Genomic DNA, 16,862 nt, shown 5'->3' with positions numbered 1-16,862 from the left:
TTTGTGAGTCCTACCAATTTTAAAATCATAGTCATAGGAAACAATTTCACCTTGAGGCAAAGCATATGTTAATTAATATTCAAGCAGCCGAAAATTTAACAGTTATCACGTGACTTTACGTGATCGAAAATGTTATTTTGACTGACTCTAAAAAAATATAAATTAAATACGAATTTGGCGTAGTGACATTGTGAGTTGTTCTTACACGAAGGATAAGTTACATAATAAATGAAAACCAGAAAAAACGAAAAAACTACTGAATGACAACAATCCAGCATGCCACTTTTGTTGGCGTATGCGCCATGTTGTTGAAAACTCTATTTTATTTTATCACAAAGTAATAGGTCTTAAGTTAAGTAAGTGGTTTTTTAGAAGTTAATAAGGAATTATTTTAATAGTGATTTAAAATGTTAATGGCAATATTGATAATTTTTTTAATCACGTGACATTAGTATAATGCAACTAATGGGTATCAAGTGATCTACACAATAAAACGCGTTTCCATAGACAGTTTTGATGTAATACCAATGTCAAATAGCAAACGGCAAAACGGCCGTAACGTCATTTTAATCATTACATTCATTAGGCTCTCGGGTTGGCAACAAAAGAAATGCATTTGAAGAGAATATAATCATTGAGAGTTTTGCCAATTTCCGTAGCTTTCTATCTAAATCTAAATAGTGAAACTCCGATTGTCAGTGTTCAAATAATCGTCCCGTTAACGAAAATGGACTCCGAAGAAGAAAGCTACGATGACGTTGATTCTGGAAACGAATCAAGTGGCGACGATGTTGATTTTCCTATGGAGGTTGAAGTTACGGGGCACAGAGAAAAACAAACTGACTCAGATGATTATCCTTATGAGGTACTGAGCACCGAAGAAATTGTCCAACACATGGTTGATTCTATTAAGGACGTCAATTCTGTAGTTGAGGTAACCATTGTTCTCTGGTTAAATGTAGCTCAAATACTTTCCACTATTAGTAGCATCAAAATCCAACTCAAATCACTACACCAAAGTATTTGGGTATTTTTGTTACTTGATTATATAATCAACCATAACTATGCTTTTAGATTCCTGCTACAACCACACGCATCCTTCTCAATTACTTCAGATGGGACAAAGAAAAGCTGATGGAAAGGTTCTATGATGGAGACCAAGAACAGTTATTTAATGAAGCCAGAGTCATTAACCCTTTCAAAAAACTCAACATTACTACTGCTGCCAGGGTTAAGGTATGTCCTTGAAACTAAAATAGAATTCTATTGATCCTAAGTAATGAATGGGCAAAATTATTAAGCATGTTGTAAACACACATAGTTTGCATTTAATGTCAAGCAAAATTTAATTTATAAACACCTGACAGAATGCTCTGTGTTATGACAATGACATGTATTTAAATCTTAGTTTAGCTTAAGATAGGCTTTAATGGATCGGACATTAATGCTGTAAAATTAAGTCAGCACTGTTCAAATAATAGGTAGTAATTACCTGAAAACCTTGTTGAAGGTCATAATTTTGAAGAAGGTAATGTAATTTTAGTTTACAAATATCTGTTATTGATTATTTTATTATCTTCAACAATAAGTTGTACTTGTTTTTTATGGAGTCATATCCATATCACTAAATCTTATATTGTATATAAACAAATAAAAACAAAGTGTGGTAAGTATAATTTACAGGAATTGGTAATATGAATCATAAGTAGCAACATTTTTGAAAAGAAGAACTTCTTGACATATTTTTATTTTACTTAGTATTGAATACATTCTCAGAACTGAAAATGCTGATCATTGGTGACATCTGATTTACATTTATTATAATGCTAAACATAGCATTTGCATACAATGCAAGGACTGAACAATATGATAAATATATAAAATAAGTCACTTTGGTAATCATGTATACTTACTTTAATAAAGTGTACAAAACTGTAAAATGATTTGAAGAATTTGTAACATATAATGTGAACTCTCTGTTTAGTTAAATGACAGAAAACCTTCTGTGTAAAAGAGATTTATACTTGGCTTTACACAATACAGCTCTGATATTGTTCCACATATGCATTTTCATGGAGATATTTCCAAGTAACATGGCACTGAATTAATTATATGTTTCCTTTTGTTTGATTTTGAGAAGAGTACATAAAGGAAATGTTCAAACTGCTTTATGCATATTTGAATATTCTCTAAAGTTTACTCACAGCTTTATAGTTTATGCTGGTATTCACTAATGTATTCTGTGTAGCAAATACTTTGGGTACAATACTACTTTCCTTAATTGAGTACTCTATACCTAGGTAAATGTAACTATAATGTAGAAAAGGTCATCCTAACTTATTATTCATTCAATTGAATGTGTGCATATTCCAGAGTATAGTGAAGTCCATCTCAGACACATTTAGCTTAAGTGAATCTGAATCAAGATTGGTACTTTACCTGAAAATAAATTGCATATTCTGACATTCCCTAATTTTCATTTTTTCCCATCTACTAACGGTTAGCAAGAAGATGTCCAAATAAGGTGACAAAATGACATATTACTTAACCTTTGACGTTATTAATTGTTAACTTAAGTGCCGAGTGTCACAGCAATAGTAACGTAAAATTGTCCGTAATAAAATGTTGATCAGTTAGCAATAACGACCACACAGGGCAAATGTAACGTCCTGTAAAATTTCACAGGGCTATATAACATTATAAGGCGTATTAGGACGTTCCCTCTTAATGTAATTTTTGGCGACGTCAGAGAACGTTTCTATCCGTATTTTGAAGTTATTGGTCATAGCTTACTATCTGGGTATCTAATGTCATTAACTATTAATTAGATTACACAAGTGGAGGCATATAACCTTACAGGTTGGTTTACTATCTGGGTATCTAATGTCTTTAACTATTAGTTAGATTACACAAGTGGAGGCATATAACCTTACATGTTCGTTTCAGATTAAAATTGTTTATGCATCCTAGTGAAATTGATAGGACAATTATAAATGTGAAAAAATGAATCTTGGTAGAATGGTAGACATATCTTTGTAATGGTCGTTTTTGCTGTACATATTAAATATAAAATTATCATTTTAGTAACTTTGTAATCTTAATTGTCTTGTTGATTGCAATATTTTTTTAGCCATCAAAAAAGACTGGTAACGGAACAGAGGAATGCGAAATTTGTTTCATGGTATTACCCTCATCTGTAAGTGATTATAAAGCTAAAATATTCATTTTTTTGTAAATAAATTCGCAATTTTTAGCATATGACGGGTCTTGAATGCGGGCATAGATTTTGCACCCACTGTTGGTGTGAATATTTGACAACGAAAATTATGGAAGAAGGGGTTGGACAAACTATAGCTTGCGCCGCCCATGGTTGTGATATTCTTGTAGATGACGCTAGTGTAATGCGGCTTGTACGTGACTCAAAAGTTCGGCTTAAGTACCAGCACTTAATCACAAATAGTTTCGTTGAGGTGGTGTTCTTCTATCAGTTAATGGGTTTTCCTAATTGGTTTGTCGTTGTAGTGTAACCGATTATTGAGGTGGTGCCCATCTCCAGATTGCAGTAATGCAATTAAAGTGCAATATGTAGAACCCCACAGGGTTACTTGCAAATGTAACCATACGTTTTGCTTCTCTTGTGGGGAAAACTGGCACGACCCGGTAAAATGTCATTTATTGAAGAAATGGATCAAAAAATGTGATGATGATTCTGAAACAAGCAACTGGATAGCAGCTAATACCAAGGAGTGTCCAAGATGCAATGTGACCATTGAAAAAGATGGTGGTTGCAATCATATGGTTTGCAAAAATCAAAATTGCAAGGCAGACTTTTGTTGGGTTTGCTTGGGGCCCTGGGAGCCTCATGGAAGTTCCTGGTATAATTGCAACAGGTAATTTTTATTATTTGAGGGGGAGATCACTTCTGTCATTAAAATTGTTACAATTCCATAATTTTGTCAAGTCTTCAGAATGACTCTATAATGTGCGGAGAAATGTTACCACAATTATTTGAGGCTTAAATGTGACTAACCTAACACAACCCCTCAGGTTTTGTATGTTAACTTGTAAAAGTGTATTAATATGTAGATATGACGAAGATGAAGCAAAAGCCGCAAGAGATGCCCAAGAAAAATCACGTTCAGCTCTCCAACGTTACTTATTTTACTGTAACAGATACATGAATCACATGGCGTCACTGAAGTTTGAACACAAATTATATGCTTCAGTTAAAGAGAAGATGGAAGAAATGCAACAGCATAATATGAGCTGGATTGAAGTGCAGTTTCTCAAAAGAGCTGTGGACATTTTGTGCCAGTGCAGACAGACTCTTATGTACACTTATGTGTTTGCTTATTATCTGCAGAAAAACAATCAATCTGTGATTTTTGAAGATAACCAGAAAGATTTGGAAAGCGCTACAGAAACTTTATCGGAATACTTGGAGAGGGATATTACGTCTGAGAATTTAGCCGATATTAAGCAGAAAGTCCAGGATAAATACAGGTAAACTTTTTGTGTAGTCTATTTAAATTTGTTTTATATTGAGTGTTTGTTTTAGATACTGTGATAGTAGGAGGAAAGTGTTACTTGAACATGTCCATGAAGGATATGAGAAGGAATGGTGGGATTACAACGAATAAACCTGAAAAGCCGTTCCCGAAAGAAGTATAGTCATAAGCCGTAGGAGCGTCAGATTTATTTAACTCTTAAATACCTCATAACCGTCGTTTAACGGTTTTTTACGCTTCCCAAACTCTACAAGGTATAGTAGACGGCACTAATTAGATTGCTGCACGTCATCAGGGAGTTTGACGTTTTCAAAGGGATTGTTATTAAAATCTGTCTGCTAAAACAATTGTGTCAACTTAAGAAATAAACAAATACAAAGTTTATGTAAAGTTTGGGTTTTGGTGATAAAAAAAAACATTTTGGCGTTTAACGTTAATGACGTCTTATTAGTGCCTTCTACTATATGTGCTGACACATACCTCTTTTGACTTATTGAACTTTACGGTTGTTTCTATGGTTTCATTCCAGCTAAGTTCAATTTCCTCCAGGTTTTGCATCTCACCGATGTTAAAATTTTGGTTGAAATTTGATTTTATTTCTTTTATTGTGCCACTTTTAATTAAACTTCAGATTGTTTAAGATTCCCCTAAATTTTAACCTAATTGCGTCCATGCCTAAATAATAATTACGTTATTTCTTTAATAGTTTTTTTTTTGGGATAAAATCACATATCACTAAAGTTGTTACTTGACATCAAGTTTGTTCACTTTCACCAACTGCATTTTGTTAAGTAGTTGTTACTTCAATTTGAGAGTTTTATTATTTATTAGTTGCAAACAAGCTTTTTTTTACAGTAGTTGATCAAAATGTTGTTTGATTCAGTAGACCAAAAGCTTTTGAGAAGGTATTGCTAACATTATAACAAAACTAAATTTTGCTTTATATTGTATAGCGTTTTGAGGGCATTTCCTTAAGAAAAGTAGTTCTAATCATTGTTGTCTATTAAAGCATCATTTGAGTTGTCATAAGAAATACGTTGAACTGTTTGTGACATCATTTTGCCTGAAACCACAGTAAATTAATTATTTTTTGCGTGCTGGTTACAAACTACACTATGAAACAGTTAAACTAGTCCAGGTAAAAGCAAAAAAATGTCATTTTTATTTTTGTTGCTTAAAAATGTGTTTTAGATCACCGGGTTTTTAAAATAAAACTGCTTATTGAATTAAAGTATTCAGATGGGAGAAAAAAGCGCATGTTTTGTCAATATATTTGCAAGTATATTAATTGAAAGTCATGATGCTTAAGGCCCAGTTGTACAACAGTGGTTCAATTTTTAAGTCAGGAACGTCACGTGACAGCAAAGCATTTCTTAGGGTCTTTAAACCGCGGCTTGGTACAACCGGACCTTTTTATAGAACATCTAAAATTACAGAACAAACCAATTGATTACTTATATTCAGTTGGTTTGTTCCTGTAATTTGTAATTGTTGTTGTTGTTTATTGGTATTATATTATGAACAACCTATTGGACCATTTTAATTGCCCACCAACTGTACGTACAAAGTGTCACCTAATAACTGCATTTAATCAAACATTTTTCACATAATCCTGCAGTTTTTTAGTCTGATGCATTAAGATCTGAATAGAGTAATTTAAAACTTTCAAGCTACACACCAAACCGGTTTTGTGTAATAAAGTGAATCGTTCGGTTTAACTATGGATCGCTTGGGAACAATATTATTTACCTACTGACTGTGAGTAGTATTCGTTGTCTCTCATTGAAAACATTCATTGTAGAAACGCATTAAGGGTAGTAGTTTGCTATGGAGGTGTTAGTGGTTAGTAATGAAAAAAAAAACTTCTTTGTACAGAATGTTGCTTGGAAAACATATAGTTTTAAGAATGGAATGAATGGTTTTTGTTTTGGTTTGATAACCGGTGTTATTTTCGTTTTTCCTGGTTAACAGTTTTTCTCTTTCCCAAAACTTTAGGTGACAGTCTTTGATTAATATATATTACATAAGTTGGAATTGAATGTTTGTGTATGTAACATAATTTAACGATTAATTTAAATGTATGTGATGTACGATATATGTGTTAAGAATATTGACTGTATGTGATTTATATTTGCAAAAAAAATCTCAAAAAACACTAAGTAAATTGTTTTTCATAATAAAATAGTTTAAAATAGTTGGAATATTGGATGATTTATTAAGTTTTCTCCGCAACGCCAGAGCGGTCTAGCGGAAGCAAATTGTAAATTTGTAACATTAATTTAAGCGTATATTGTGAATTGCTAGAAAATTGTAAATAATTTACCTTAAAATCTAGTTTATTACCGCTCTAGGTTAATAAAAATATTTAAAATTCACTCTGATTTTCATTTATCAGCCACTTGAGTTCCAAAAAAAAGCACTGATTGAGCAATCAATAGCAAGAATGTCACAATCTAAATCCAGTACAAAAATATAATTTATGGGTTCTATAAATATTTTTTATGACGAAATATTCATTATCTGCTTTAAACAATATTAATTTGTACGACATAAATGTACTTAGATAACGACCAGTTTTACGTAGAGTAGTACAACTATAAGATCGAAGCCAACCCTCACAATTTATCAACCAGAAGCGTCGCGACGTCGGCGCATACAGAAAGACGCCTTGCATCTTTGACGCTCCGCATCATGATGCCAATAAACGAAGCGAATGCGAAATATTTTCCGGAACTAGTACACACCTAAACTCATGTTTATCATGTACGAAATAAAACGACTTACAATGTGGCGTGTACAGTTCTACAAATTTAGATATGGCAATTATAGCATAACGCAGTAAGTTTATACTTTTTTGTTTCAGGATTTGAAAACTTATAATAAACATTTCCAGAGCATAAAACGATGTTTGGTAGTAAACTGAGGGCCTGGATGGAGGCCGTAAGGCCTAAAAAGAAACAGCATCGAAAAGACAAGCAGGGAAAAAGTACTGCAGTTAATGAGAGGCCTAACACCAGCAATCATACAGTAACATGGAAAAGCAGTTGTTTACTAAATAACGAACGAAAGGTACTTTTCCAACTGTAAACTGACCGGTGTTACTGAAAGTTGTTATACAGGAGCCTAATTCATCTCAGGACAAATACACCAAAACTCAGAGTGCTAGTAACGAACCTAAAGTCTCACGATATTCTGCTAATAATCTTTCATCACCTGAATCTGCTTATTCTACTGGGTATAGTACAGACGGGACTTCACCTGGTGGTGCACCACCTGATTATTTAATCAACTCTAGTGACAAAAAGATAACAGGTATGTAATTTTATTTTTGTAATATGTTATACATTCAGTAAAACGTTTATAAAGGTTGTTCATATTTTGTGTCACCTGGGCTATAGTGTTTTCAACCCTTTTTTAACCCCTCGCTTTGTATAAGCACCCCTTTTTTTTGTCTTAAATAAAAACCCAGTTGGATTAGGGGTTTTCTGAATAGAGAACACACAAGACGAGAAGGCTGAATAAACTTTAAAAAAAACGTGTGTTGTAGTGATTAACTGTAGGTACATATTTTGAGGGTAATTCTGTTTTTATGCAGAATGACGATATTGCAAAATTCAACAAAACACACAGTATATTTTAAAAAATTAGTTAGTAAAAAACAACTTTCCTGGCAATGCAACATAATAAACTTTCTAAATACATTTCAGAGTCAACCCTAATCAATAGATTAAAACCTGAACTAAATGCTCAATTACCTTGCACATCAAGAACTTTCCAGCAGTTCCCAGAGCAGATAGCACCACCAATGACACCCCAAATGAAATTAAAAGTAAGTTTTTACTTCTAATAATTTAGATTGTGTTGTTATGCATGTATCGCCCATAGAGCAGGGTAACTATAGAAGAAAAAGAAACAGTAGTAATGGCGACACCTCCTGTGTTTTTCGGTAAACCTCCTGAAACTGCTTCAGGCGTAGTTTCCCCTAGACAGAGGAATAGAATTCGCACCAACCCTTGGCTTCCTGGTGGTTCCACTAGCAACGTTGCCAGCCCTGTTCCTGCTAGGCAGGAAGTGCGAATAACCCCACTGGCTTATAGGAAGATTAGAAATAGTCCGTATGTAGTATTTCGTTTTTTTTTATTTGGCTTTTATACGTGGTCGTTGTGTTATTGCAGTATTCAGTATAGATACTTGAGTCCAGTTCTTCACAGGAGGTCTTTATCTTCGTCATCGTGTTCTTCAATCAGTGCTGGCGCTAATCATTCTTTCGAACATAGATTTCCTAGGTCTTTAAGTGATGAAGATGATTGCACTTTAAACGAAATGATGGGAAAGTACGATGAAAGTTATGTGTACGAGAAAGAGACGGATATTTTGAGCGATAGCGATCCGACTGACTGCGAAAGCGATATTGATACAGGTCAAGATGGTGGAGATGAAGAAGACAATGGGGATGAAGAACTTGACTTTATTGATAATGGTACTTATTGTAGAGCTAGTTTGGAATTTTTGTACATTGTGTTTGTGATAAATTAGGTTCCTACATAGAAATAGATAGCAAAACTGATAATACAGGGCATTGCATGTACTTTATACCTTCGGACATGCAGAGGAAACGATCTTCAAGACGTCGAGCCACCAGGCGTTCTAAAGAAGCTAGTGATCGTCGTCGTAGGTCAAGTTCCAACAAAAAACTTTTAAAACAAATGTCTGACCGATCTAGGTATTTCCTTGTTGTAGCTTGTCAAAATTTACAAAAGCTAATTAGTTATATTTAACAGACATTCAAGCTTACACCAAGACGGTTCGAAAAGCGCAGGTGCAACTCCAGTTTCAGTACGTCGTTCAAACCTGCGTCGCTCATCAATTCAGCCTAAAGTGAACGACGATTTGTGCAGCAAAAAGCGTTCAAATTCAGTATGTCTTCAAAGGGACGTAAATGTCTTAATTGAGAAGAGAGATAGAGAGGCTGAATTGAAATATAAAGAGTTGATTGGTCAAGCTGAACAGATAATACGAACAATGAATGTGAACGGCCTATCTCCTCGTAGAGTTCCTGGTCCGACGAATAAACGAGTAGAGTTGTTGAGATTTACAGAATGTGCCAAACCTGAAGTGCTTTTTACGGGCAAACCCTCTGAGGAAGCTCCAACTCCAAATTCTAATATACCTCCGTCCACAGTTACGTTTAAAAATACTCGGTTTAGTCCTAAGAAGAATCACATCACTAATTTTATTATTAATAACTCGCCAGTGTTAGTTCGAAAAGAAAACCAAACACAATCCCCTGTTGCTATTAGGAGACCTTTAATCCCTTCAGGTAATCAGTTACACTTTTACCAGATTTAAAATTCCACAGCAAAATAATTCTAGAATCGAATCATCAATCTCCTCTATCAGTTCGGAGACAGTCACAGCAAACTGAGGAACACCCTTACGGAATTTTAATTCCAAAAAAAGATGGGGTTAATTCTCCAGTTGGACCTCGAAGGAGTAACAAAATTAAAAGCATTCTCCACAAAAATGAACATACGGCAGCCTTGTTGAGTCCCAGGTAGCAAAAACCATTTCGTTGTATTTCATGATAAAATTTAAAAGTTTGTTTCAGACATCGAAGAGAGAGTGAATGCCCTATAGGGAGTAGTAGTTCTGAAGAGGAAAACTTGCAAATGCCGAAAAAGAAATTGTCGAAAAGTTGCCCTCAAAGTGAGCCAATGCGTCGAAAAGTGTATTTTGGACGAAACACTATTAATATTCCTAAAGGCCATCATGGTAAATATCTTTTGAGTCTTATTCAAACGATTGAATACTAAGAAGTTTAAGATAAATGAATTTACAGGTAAAGTGGTGGCTTTCAATTTAACCAGCGAAAACCTAGAACCCAAAGGCGTAAGTTCAGAAAACTTGAGACACCAAGTCTTGCTTAACACTATCCAAAGCTTAAAACGAAACTTAGAAGATCACTCTGCTTCATTACAGCAGGCTTTCCATCACCCTAGTTCTCAAAATACGTTTAAATATTAAAATCTTCCACAAAAGTGCTTAAAAAAGAGTATACTGCTGTTTACGGATGTACCTAATGTTACAATAATAGCGTAATGGGGTGCCTATAAAAGTCGAGTTTAAGATTGTTAAATGCAGAGATTTTAAAGCAAGTCGTGCCACATTTCTATTGAGACTGTCAAAAGGGCTTAAACAGGAACTTTTTGTTACACACACGTGTTAAGATAATCAGATATCATCAGCATATTTAAACATATATGTCTAGACATTATTTTGTAGCATTTGAACTGTATCCCTCCGTAGATTTCCTGTAGAGGTTGTAGTGAATTCAATATGTAGTCAGATTAGGATTAGTAACGAAGCCAAATATTGATAATTTTATATCATTCCTAGACAATAGGTCGTTAGAACTTATATGTATTACTAGTTGATGTTTTCGTACGTTTTACACGGTAAATGTTGGTTGTTCCCCGTTTTTTTGACCGTTATTGATTAGTGGTTAAATGTTTTTTAGGATTAAAATATAATAATATAATATTCTGTGTGAGGCTGACGTGATAACACCAAATTTACAGCAGTAGATATTAATCATAGCCTCGTACAGTATTTTGGTCAAAATTTCTTGTTGCTGTAGAATCTACATGATGTCCTGTAATTCTATATTTGTAGTGACAAATGGCAGCAAACTTAGCTTTGAGCACTGCCAATTTGTCGACTTACGTATAACACCCTGTATAGTATTTATAAGTTAAAAATAATGTCGGATGAAAGTGTATCGGCGATCAGAATTTTCTTGTAGGCTGTTCTATATAGATGCCAAAACTAAAACAATCTCTTTTGCTGTTTGCTTCAAATTAAATTAACAATATCGTGGACATATCAAATTTTGATATTACGCTCTGTATATGTGTCTAAAGACGACCTAATAATATAATTTATAACAACGTTAAGAAAACCCATACGCTACGCAATTAATTCTAGTCATTTAGAGATTAAGTTTATTTTCTATCCTTTCAAAAAGGCTATTTAAATGTTGTTTGTCAATTTTTCAGACATTTTGTTGGTTTTGTAATTCCTTTTTTCTATAAAGTGGAATAAAACTGATGTATACAGATAGCTCTAATAAAAATAAGATGAAATGTTTAACGTAAGAGATATACAGAACACAGTCAATGTTTTTGAAGTGCAATAATATTTGTTTCTACTATATTTTTGACTGAAACAATTCTTCTGTGTATCTCTTTAGTGTTAAATACAATTATTTTTCTTAGAGACACCCTATATGATATATAAAATATACACTCACAGTATGTGTTTTATTAATTTTTGATGTTCTTGGTGGTTATTAATTGTCATCAGAAACAGGAAAAAACTGGGATCAAAATTGCTTTTACCTAAACTGGTCACATATAAGTCTAAATTCAAATACTTACAACTTGTTCCGTCTCTCCCAAATAAAGTCACAAAACGTATACCAACAATACTACATTTTTCACTGTGTTGAGTAGTTTGATTCAAACTATCGACTGATTTATGCTTTAACCAGCATTGTCATAACATATATAGGTGAAACGAACAATGAATAGCTTATTCTGTGTTACAGCAGATAACCACCAATATACGAGTATTGATAACCCAGGAATGCCCATTAAAAATGTTTTTAATTCGAAAATTGTAATTATAAAAGAGTAACACCCAACAACACAATAAAAAAACTATATTACGAACTTGACAAAAGTATAAAGAAAACATAGAACGCACATTTACTGGAAGCCAATAACATCGTCAGATTCGTTATCAGAAATCTTTTCTTCAATAGAAAAACTCATCAATTTTTGTCTGTGGTGGGTTTCCACAATTTCCAGCATGGATTTGAAGAATTCGAGACTGCAGTTCAGAGTCCCATCTCCTAGTCTTTTAAACCCTTTACCTATACAAAACTCATGGATAACTTATATACCAAATAAAAATTATGGTTATCAACCTGATGGCACAACATTTGAGTTTATAATCACAGTGTTCTTTGACCAACTTGCAATAAGCCTTTTTAAAATATCTTCTAAGGAGTCTGTTTTTAATGGCTGTAGCTTGGATAGGAATTTAAGCATGTATTCCAGCAAGTAGCACTCTTCCTGTTAAATTCTTGTTTTTATTTAGATGTTTTAATTCAGTTGTGTCCTTACCAAACCAAACTTCTGGAAACACTCTTCAGGTTGTTTATACATAATTACTATGTCCTCAAAATGCTTCACCTGGAGTATTGGTACTTTAAGTCCTTCTAACCATTCAAAAAGCAAACTAGTTAAAACTTTTAAGTCTGTTTCTAGTGAGAGCCTCATCCACCCTACTTTGGAGGAGTTAAGTTCGTTTTCGTATTGTTTCACTCTCATTCCAGTATCTTCATCTAGACTGTCTTCCACTAAAGCTTTGACTACCTCCTCAATGTCGTACACCACCAAATCATCCTGAAGATGATCTTGAGCAAAACTTTTCTGTGTTTCCAACTCCTGGAAGCATTTGTTTTCCAAAAGCAAGTCTTCGTTTAGTTCATCACCATCCAGAGTGCTAATTTCTGAGAAATTGTCACTGCAGTCACCATTTTCTGAAGGGTTAGGACTGGAAGTTGATGGAGGAGATTCGCTACTTGAAGGGTTTAGGAACATTGCTGCAATTTTTCAGTTGTTAAAAATCCTTTTGATGGATTATCCACTTACTTTCCGTATTAGGGCTAAGTAAGCTACTAATGCTATAGCAACTTTCGTGCCTTTTTATAACCCCGCATAATTTTTCCGTTAAAAAATCTGTGGTGTAGGGAATATTTACAGGCTGATCATCTTCATCATTGCTAGCGCATAACTTCAAAATTCTTTCGCAAATAACGTAGACTATTTTAGGAAGATACTTGAAATTCCGCTCTTCGTAACCATGTAATGCCACTTTTTGGCGTCTTAAAAATCTATGCAGCGTAAACTCGTGCATATACTTGTCTTTAATTGCAACGTCCCTAAAATAATTTAAACTCAAATTATCAGCAATCTAAAGGAGAGCTACAAGGCCTTACTTTACATAATACACTACAGTTTGAGGAAGAATAAATTGCGCAAAAAGTCGAACACATATAATTTGCCCTCTAGTTTGCACGGAACCCGGCCTCTTCAGTCTTACGTATCTGATAGCGTCGTTTGCAGTCACCCTTAAGGAAAACACTAGGTAACAGGCTATTAACACCCCCGTTCGACCTAAACCTGCAAAAAATTGATTGGATGTTTTCTATTATATTAGGGTATAATAGGGTGATTGGAGGAAAAATTACTGAAACCTTGAACTGGCTATTATAGTTTGTCCATGATGCATTATTTACTAATTTATTGCATTGTTTTTGCTTGGAAACGTTATATTTTTTAAATAAGTCGTACGAAAAAATATAATATTAAGATAAAGAAAATTCAATCCGCCCAACTTTGTTTTTGTTGTAGACAGAGCTTGACACTACGTACTATTGATCCGGTGTAGCTTTTAGGTAATTGGCATATATAATATATTCTTATATACGACACACTTTGAAATGTCACCTTTTGTTTAATGTCATGTCCGACTAATTTCATTATCATCCACCAACACAATTTCTACATCGATTTTCCTTAATAAAAATAGACCAAAAATATCGGTCAGTTAATACTTGTATAGCCTAAAAGGTTGGTAAATAGAGCTACTTACCTGCATGACAATGAATTGCTACTCGTCCTTCTGAAAGGGCAAAAGCGACCACTTTGACCATATTAAGCAATGCATCAACTGTTGCATCTCCATAATCCTTCCAGGCAAAATTGTAGTAATAAACTAACAGATAATTTAATTTTAATAAGGACTATCTAAAAATCAGTCTAATTTTAGAATTCTATAGCCCTAATTCCGTGGGTCTTGTGTTATAAATAAAATGACAGGGCAAAATAATTTATGAACTAAACATCAACTTTCCATTGTAACTTAACGAGGTAATTTATGCCTTTTAACTGAAATTTGCCTCGTGTATTTTTACCCCCTCGAAAAAGCACGTTCTTTTCTGTTTTTTGTACTCCCGACTTATTACCAACACATGCATTAAAAAAAAAATCGATGTCCTATTTTTGTTTCCAATAACGCACTGTCTGTAATAACAAAACAAAGAGTAACTTACTATTTTGCTCCATAAAAACCGTTGGGTCGTAGGAAAATCCTGAACTTTCTAAGGGTTGTCCGCAACTTGCGTGTTCTTTGGGACATTGTAAGTTTATGATGGACTTTATTCCTAAACTGCAAGTCGGTTAATAGGGTTGTTTTAATAATAATTAATTTATGGTACAATTGATTGGTCGTTTAAATTTATCATTAAGTTGAAAAAAGTTATTATATTCTAGAAAATAGTTTTATTTACTTTGGTATTTTTTTCAATTGTTCGTCATTAGAGTAAGGCAAAAGTACTTTATTATTTACCTAAATTGGAAAGTTTTCCAAAGCCAATAATACATTGTTCAGAAGCAATGTAAGGCTTTTCACTCTAAATGGAAAAAAATTACCACCCTACTCTTATCAAATTTAAATCTATAATTCATTCAAACTTAATTGAGACATTAAAAGATTTCAATGTAAAAGCGTGTAAAAGTAATGGTCACGAAACTTGTAAATTAAACGCTCAATCAATTTAAATGCCATTTTAGGCTTAATCTCAATCACCTTTCAAATTGTTGTATAACATTTTTCTGGATAATCACCAGAGTGCTGGGTCTTGCCATGGCTAGAATATCATCGGTGATCCTAAAACATAGATTAGTAGAATGTTCCAACCGCGACACGTGCTCTAAACTTTAACTATTCAAATCTACTTAAACAGTCGTGACTCTATCATGATGGAGAGTGTTTTAGTTTCTTTCTGATGTAAAGCTATTCATCAATTTTGTAGTAACCTGTTGAAGATGTTTGCGTGCTAGAAGAAAAAACTTACCAATGTGAGTAAATTCCTTGTATGGCCAAACTGTCGGGTTTCCAGTTTTCTGGATTTTCGTACTTGCAATTCAAACCACCGCAAAAGACGCTGCACTGGATACCATGCGGTGTCAGTCTCCTAATGTGGTCGGAAAGTTTGTTGTAATTAGCCTGGACCAGTTCTCCATTTCCACTTTTTAGATCCGACAAATTCATATTGGAAGATAACTGTCTGTAATCTGTTTCACAAACATTTGGATAGTTTACCGTTAGCGTTTGCGGAATTATTCAAACTACCCTTAAAAACCGACGCACTGTGGGCTAGGAATTTGATTATTGAATGTGGCGCATGCTTCTATTTGTTCGATAATATCTTACCCTATATACAGGGTGAATTGGTTTAATTCAGTAATGATTTACTATGTAATTTTAAAGACCACTTTTATTCCTTTAGCTCTGGTATATTGTTACAACCAATTGTAAATTGTAAATTATTTCTCTTAGTATTATTTACTAATTTGAATAGTCAACCCTGTAGCTACCTCAGTGATTGCGTGGCTTGGCATGATAATAAAACAAGGGGTGTTGTAATGTTAAATTTTAAGTTAAAGCTAAAGCTCGCTTTCTTGCTTAAAAAGCGCAATGCGTCACTGTACTACGGACTTTTAGCGACAACGTACATATTTTAATTATTAATACGCCAAGGAACTCCTGCTGATGTTATCCATAAATAGTATTTCTGATTTTTGACGAGATTGCATAATGGAATAAACAACTTCTTTTGTAGGTACAAATATTCTAATGAGTTTTATTTCAGTAAAAGAACGCGCTTCTGTAACAATAAAAGGAAGTCATTGTCATGTCGTGACTTTAACTCTTAATGGGTGTTTTAAAGTAAATTATGTTTAGGAGGAGAAAATGATAAATTACAAGAGTTGTAGCAGTAATCAATATTATAGTTAAATTAATGTTTAACTTTTTAAATTTAAAGAGAATTTATTAAATGTTTTTAAAAATTGAGTTTCAGAGGAGAAAAATAATATTAAGTGACCACGCAAGAAAATCAAGAGCTAAATACTTGGAAACTGATAAGAATTCCACTTTACTGATAATTTTCACATTCCAGAACGTGACTTTGAAAATTGACAAAGTGACTTATTCAGTTCAATTGTTGAATAAAGGTTTTCTGGATTATCTGGATCAATCCCAACCGCAGTTTTACGTAAACACCATCCTGTTATTTGCTTTGGATTGAGTAGTTTCCAAGGAAAACAGACCAATCTCTCGTTAGTTATGCAAAGTTATTCATTGCCGTTAGGACAAACCTGTTGAAAATTTATTTGCATATAACTATATATAGCACAAGTATTGCCTTATTGTACAGGGTTT

General features: G+C 33.7%; 3 protein-coding genes across 3 annotated transcripts; 2 read left to right on the top strand and 1 right to left on the bottom strand.

The window, feature by feature from the left end:
- Positions 1-565: 565 nt before the first annotated feature.
- Positions 566-6,883, top strand: LOC145738745 (E3 ubiquitin-protein ligase ariadne-1-like). The gene is made up of 7 exons (XM_081993763.1): positions 566-934; positions 1,075-1,236; positions 3,131-3,196; positions 3,255-3,470; positions 3,523-3,890; positions 4,087-4,503; positions 4,559-6,883. The coding sequence occupies exons 1-7, from the start codon at positions 728-730 to the stop codon at positions 4,638-4,640; spliced, it is 1,518 nt and encodes a 505-aa protein (XP_081849889.1). The 5' UTR covers positions 566-727; the 3' UTR covers positions 4,641-6,883.
- A 193-nt stretch (positions 6,884-7,076) lies between these two features.
- LOC145738742 (uncharacterized) lies at positions 7,077-11,818 on the top strand. The gene is made up of 11 exons (XM_081993761.1): positions 7,077-7,346; positions 7,402-7,577; positions 7,628-7,820; positions 8,216-8,337; positions 8,394-8,623; positions 8,684-8,988; positions 9,045-9,231; positions 9,290-9,828; positions 9,882-10,062; positions 10,117-10,280; positions 10,348-11,818. Exons 2-11 carry the CDS (start codon positions 7,413-7,415, stop codon positions 10,530-10,532), a joined length of 2,271 nt encoding a protein of 756 aa, XP_081849887.1. The 5' UTR covers positions 7,077-7,346; positions 7,402-7,412; the 3' UTR covers positions 10,533-11,818.
- Positions 11,819-12,213: 395 nt separating this feature from the next.
- LOC145738744 (uncharacterized) lies at positions 12,214-15,799 on the bottom strand. Its single transcript, XM_081993762.1, has 9 exons — positions 15,493-15,799; positions 15,225-15,305; positions 14,689-14,804; positions 14,229-14,351; positions 13,573-13,756; positions 13,226-13,515; positions 12,695-13,176; positions 12,496-12,643; positions 12,214-12,441 (listed from the first exon to the last, which is right to left on the bottom strand). The coding sequence occupies exons 1-9, from the start codon at positions 15,687-15,689 to the stop codon at positions 12,275-12,277; spliced, it is 1,788 nt and encodes a 595-aa protein (XP_081849888.1). The 5' UTR covers positions 15,690-15,799; the 3' UTR covers positions 12,214-12,274.
- Positions 15,800-16,862: the final 1,063 nt, after the last annotated feature.

This window comes from Ips typographus, linkage group LG16 (assembly GCF_016097725.1).
Source record: "Ips typographus isolate SLU linkage group LG16, UJ_Ityp_2.0, whole genome shotgun sequence".
In the NCBI taxonomy this organism is placed as follows: domain Eukaryota; kingdom Metazoa; phylum Arthropoda; class Insecta; order Coleoptera; family Curculionidae; genus Ips; species Ips typographus.
This window is presented reverse-complemented; position numbering and strand designations above follow the sequence as displayed.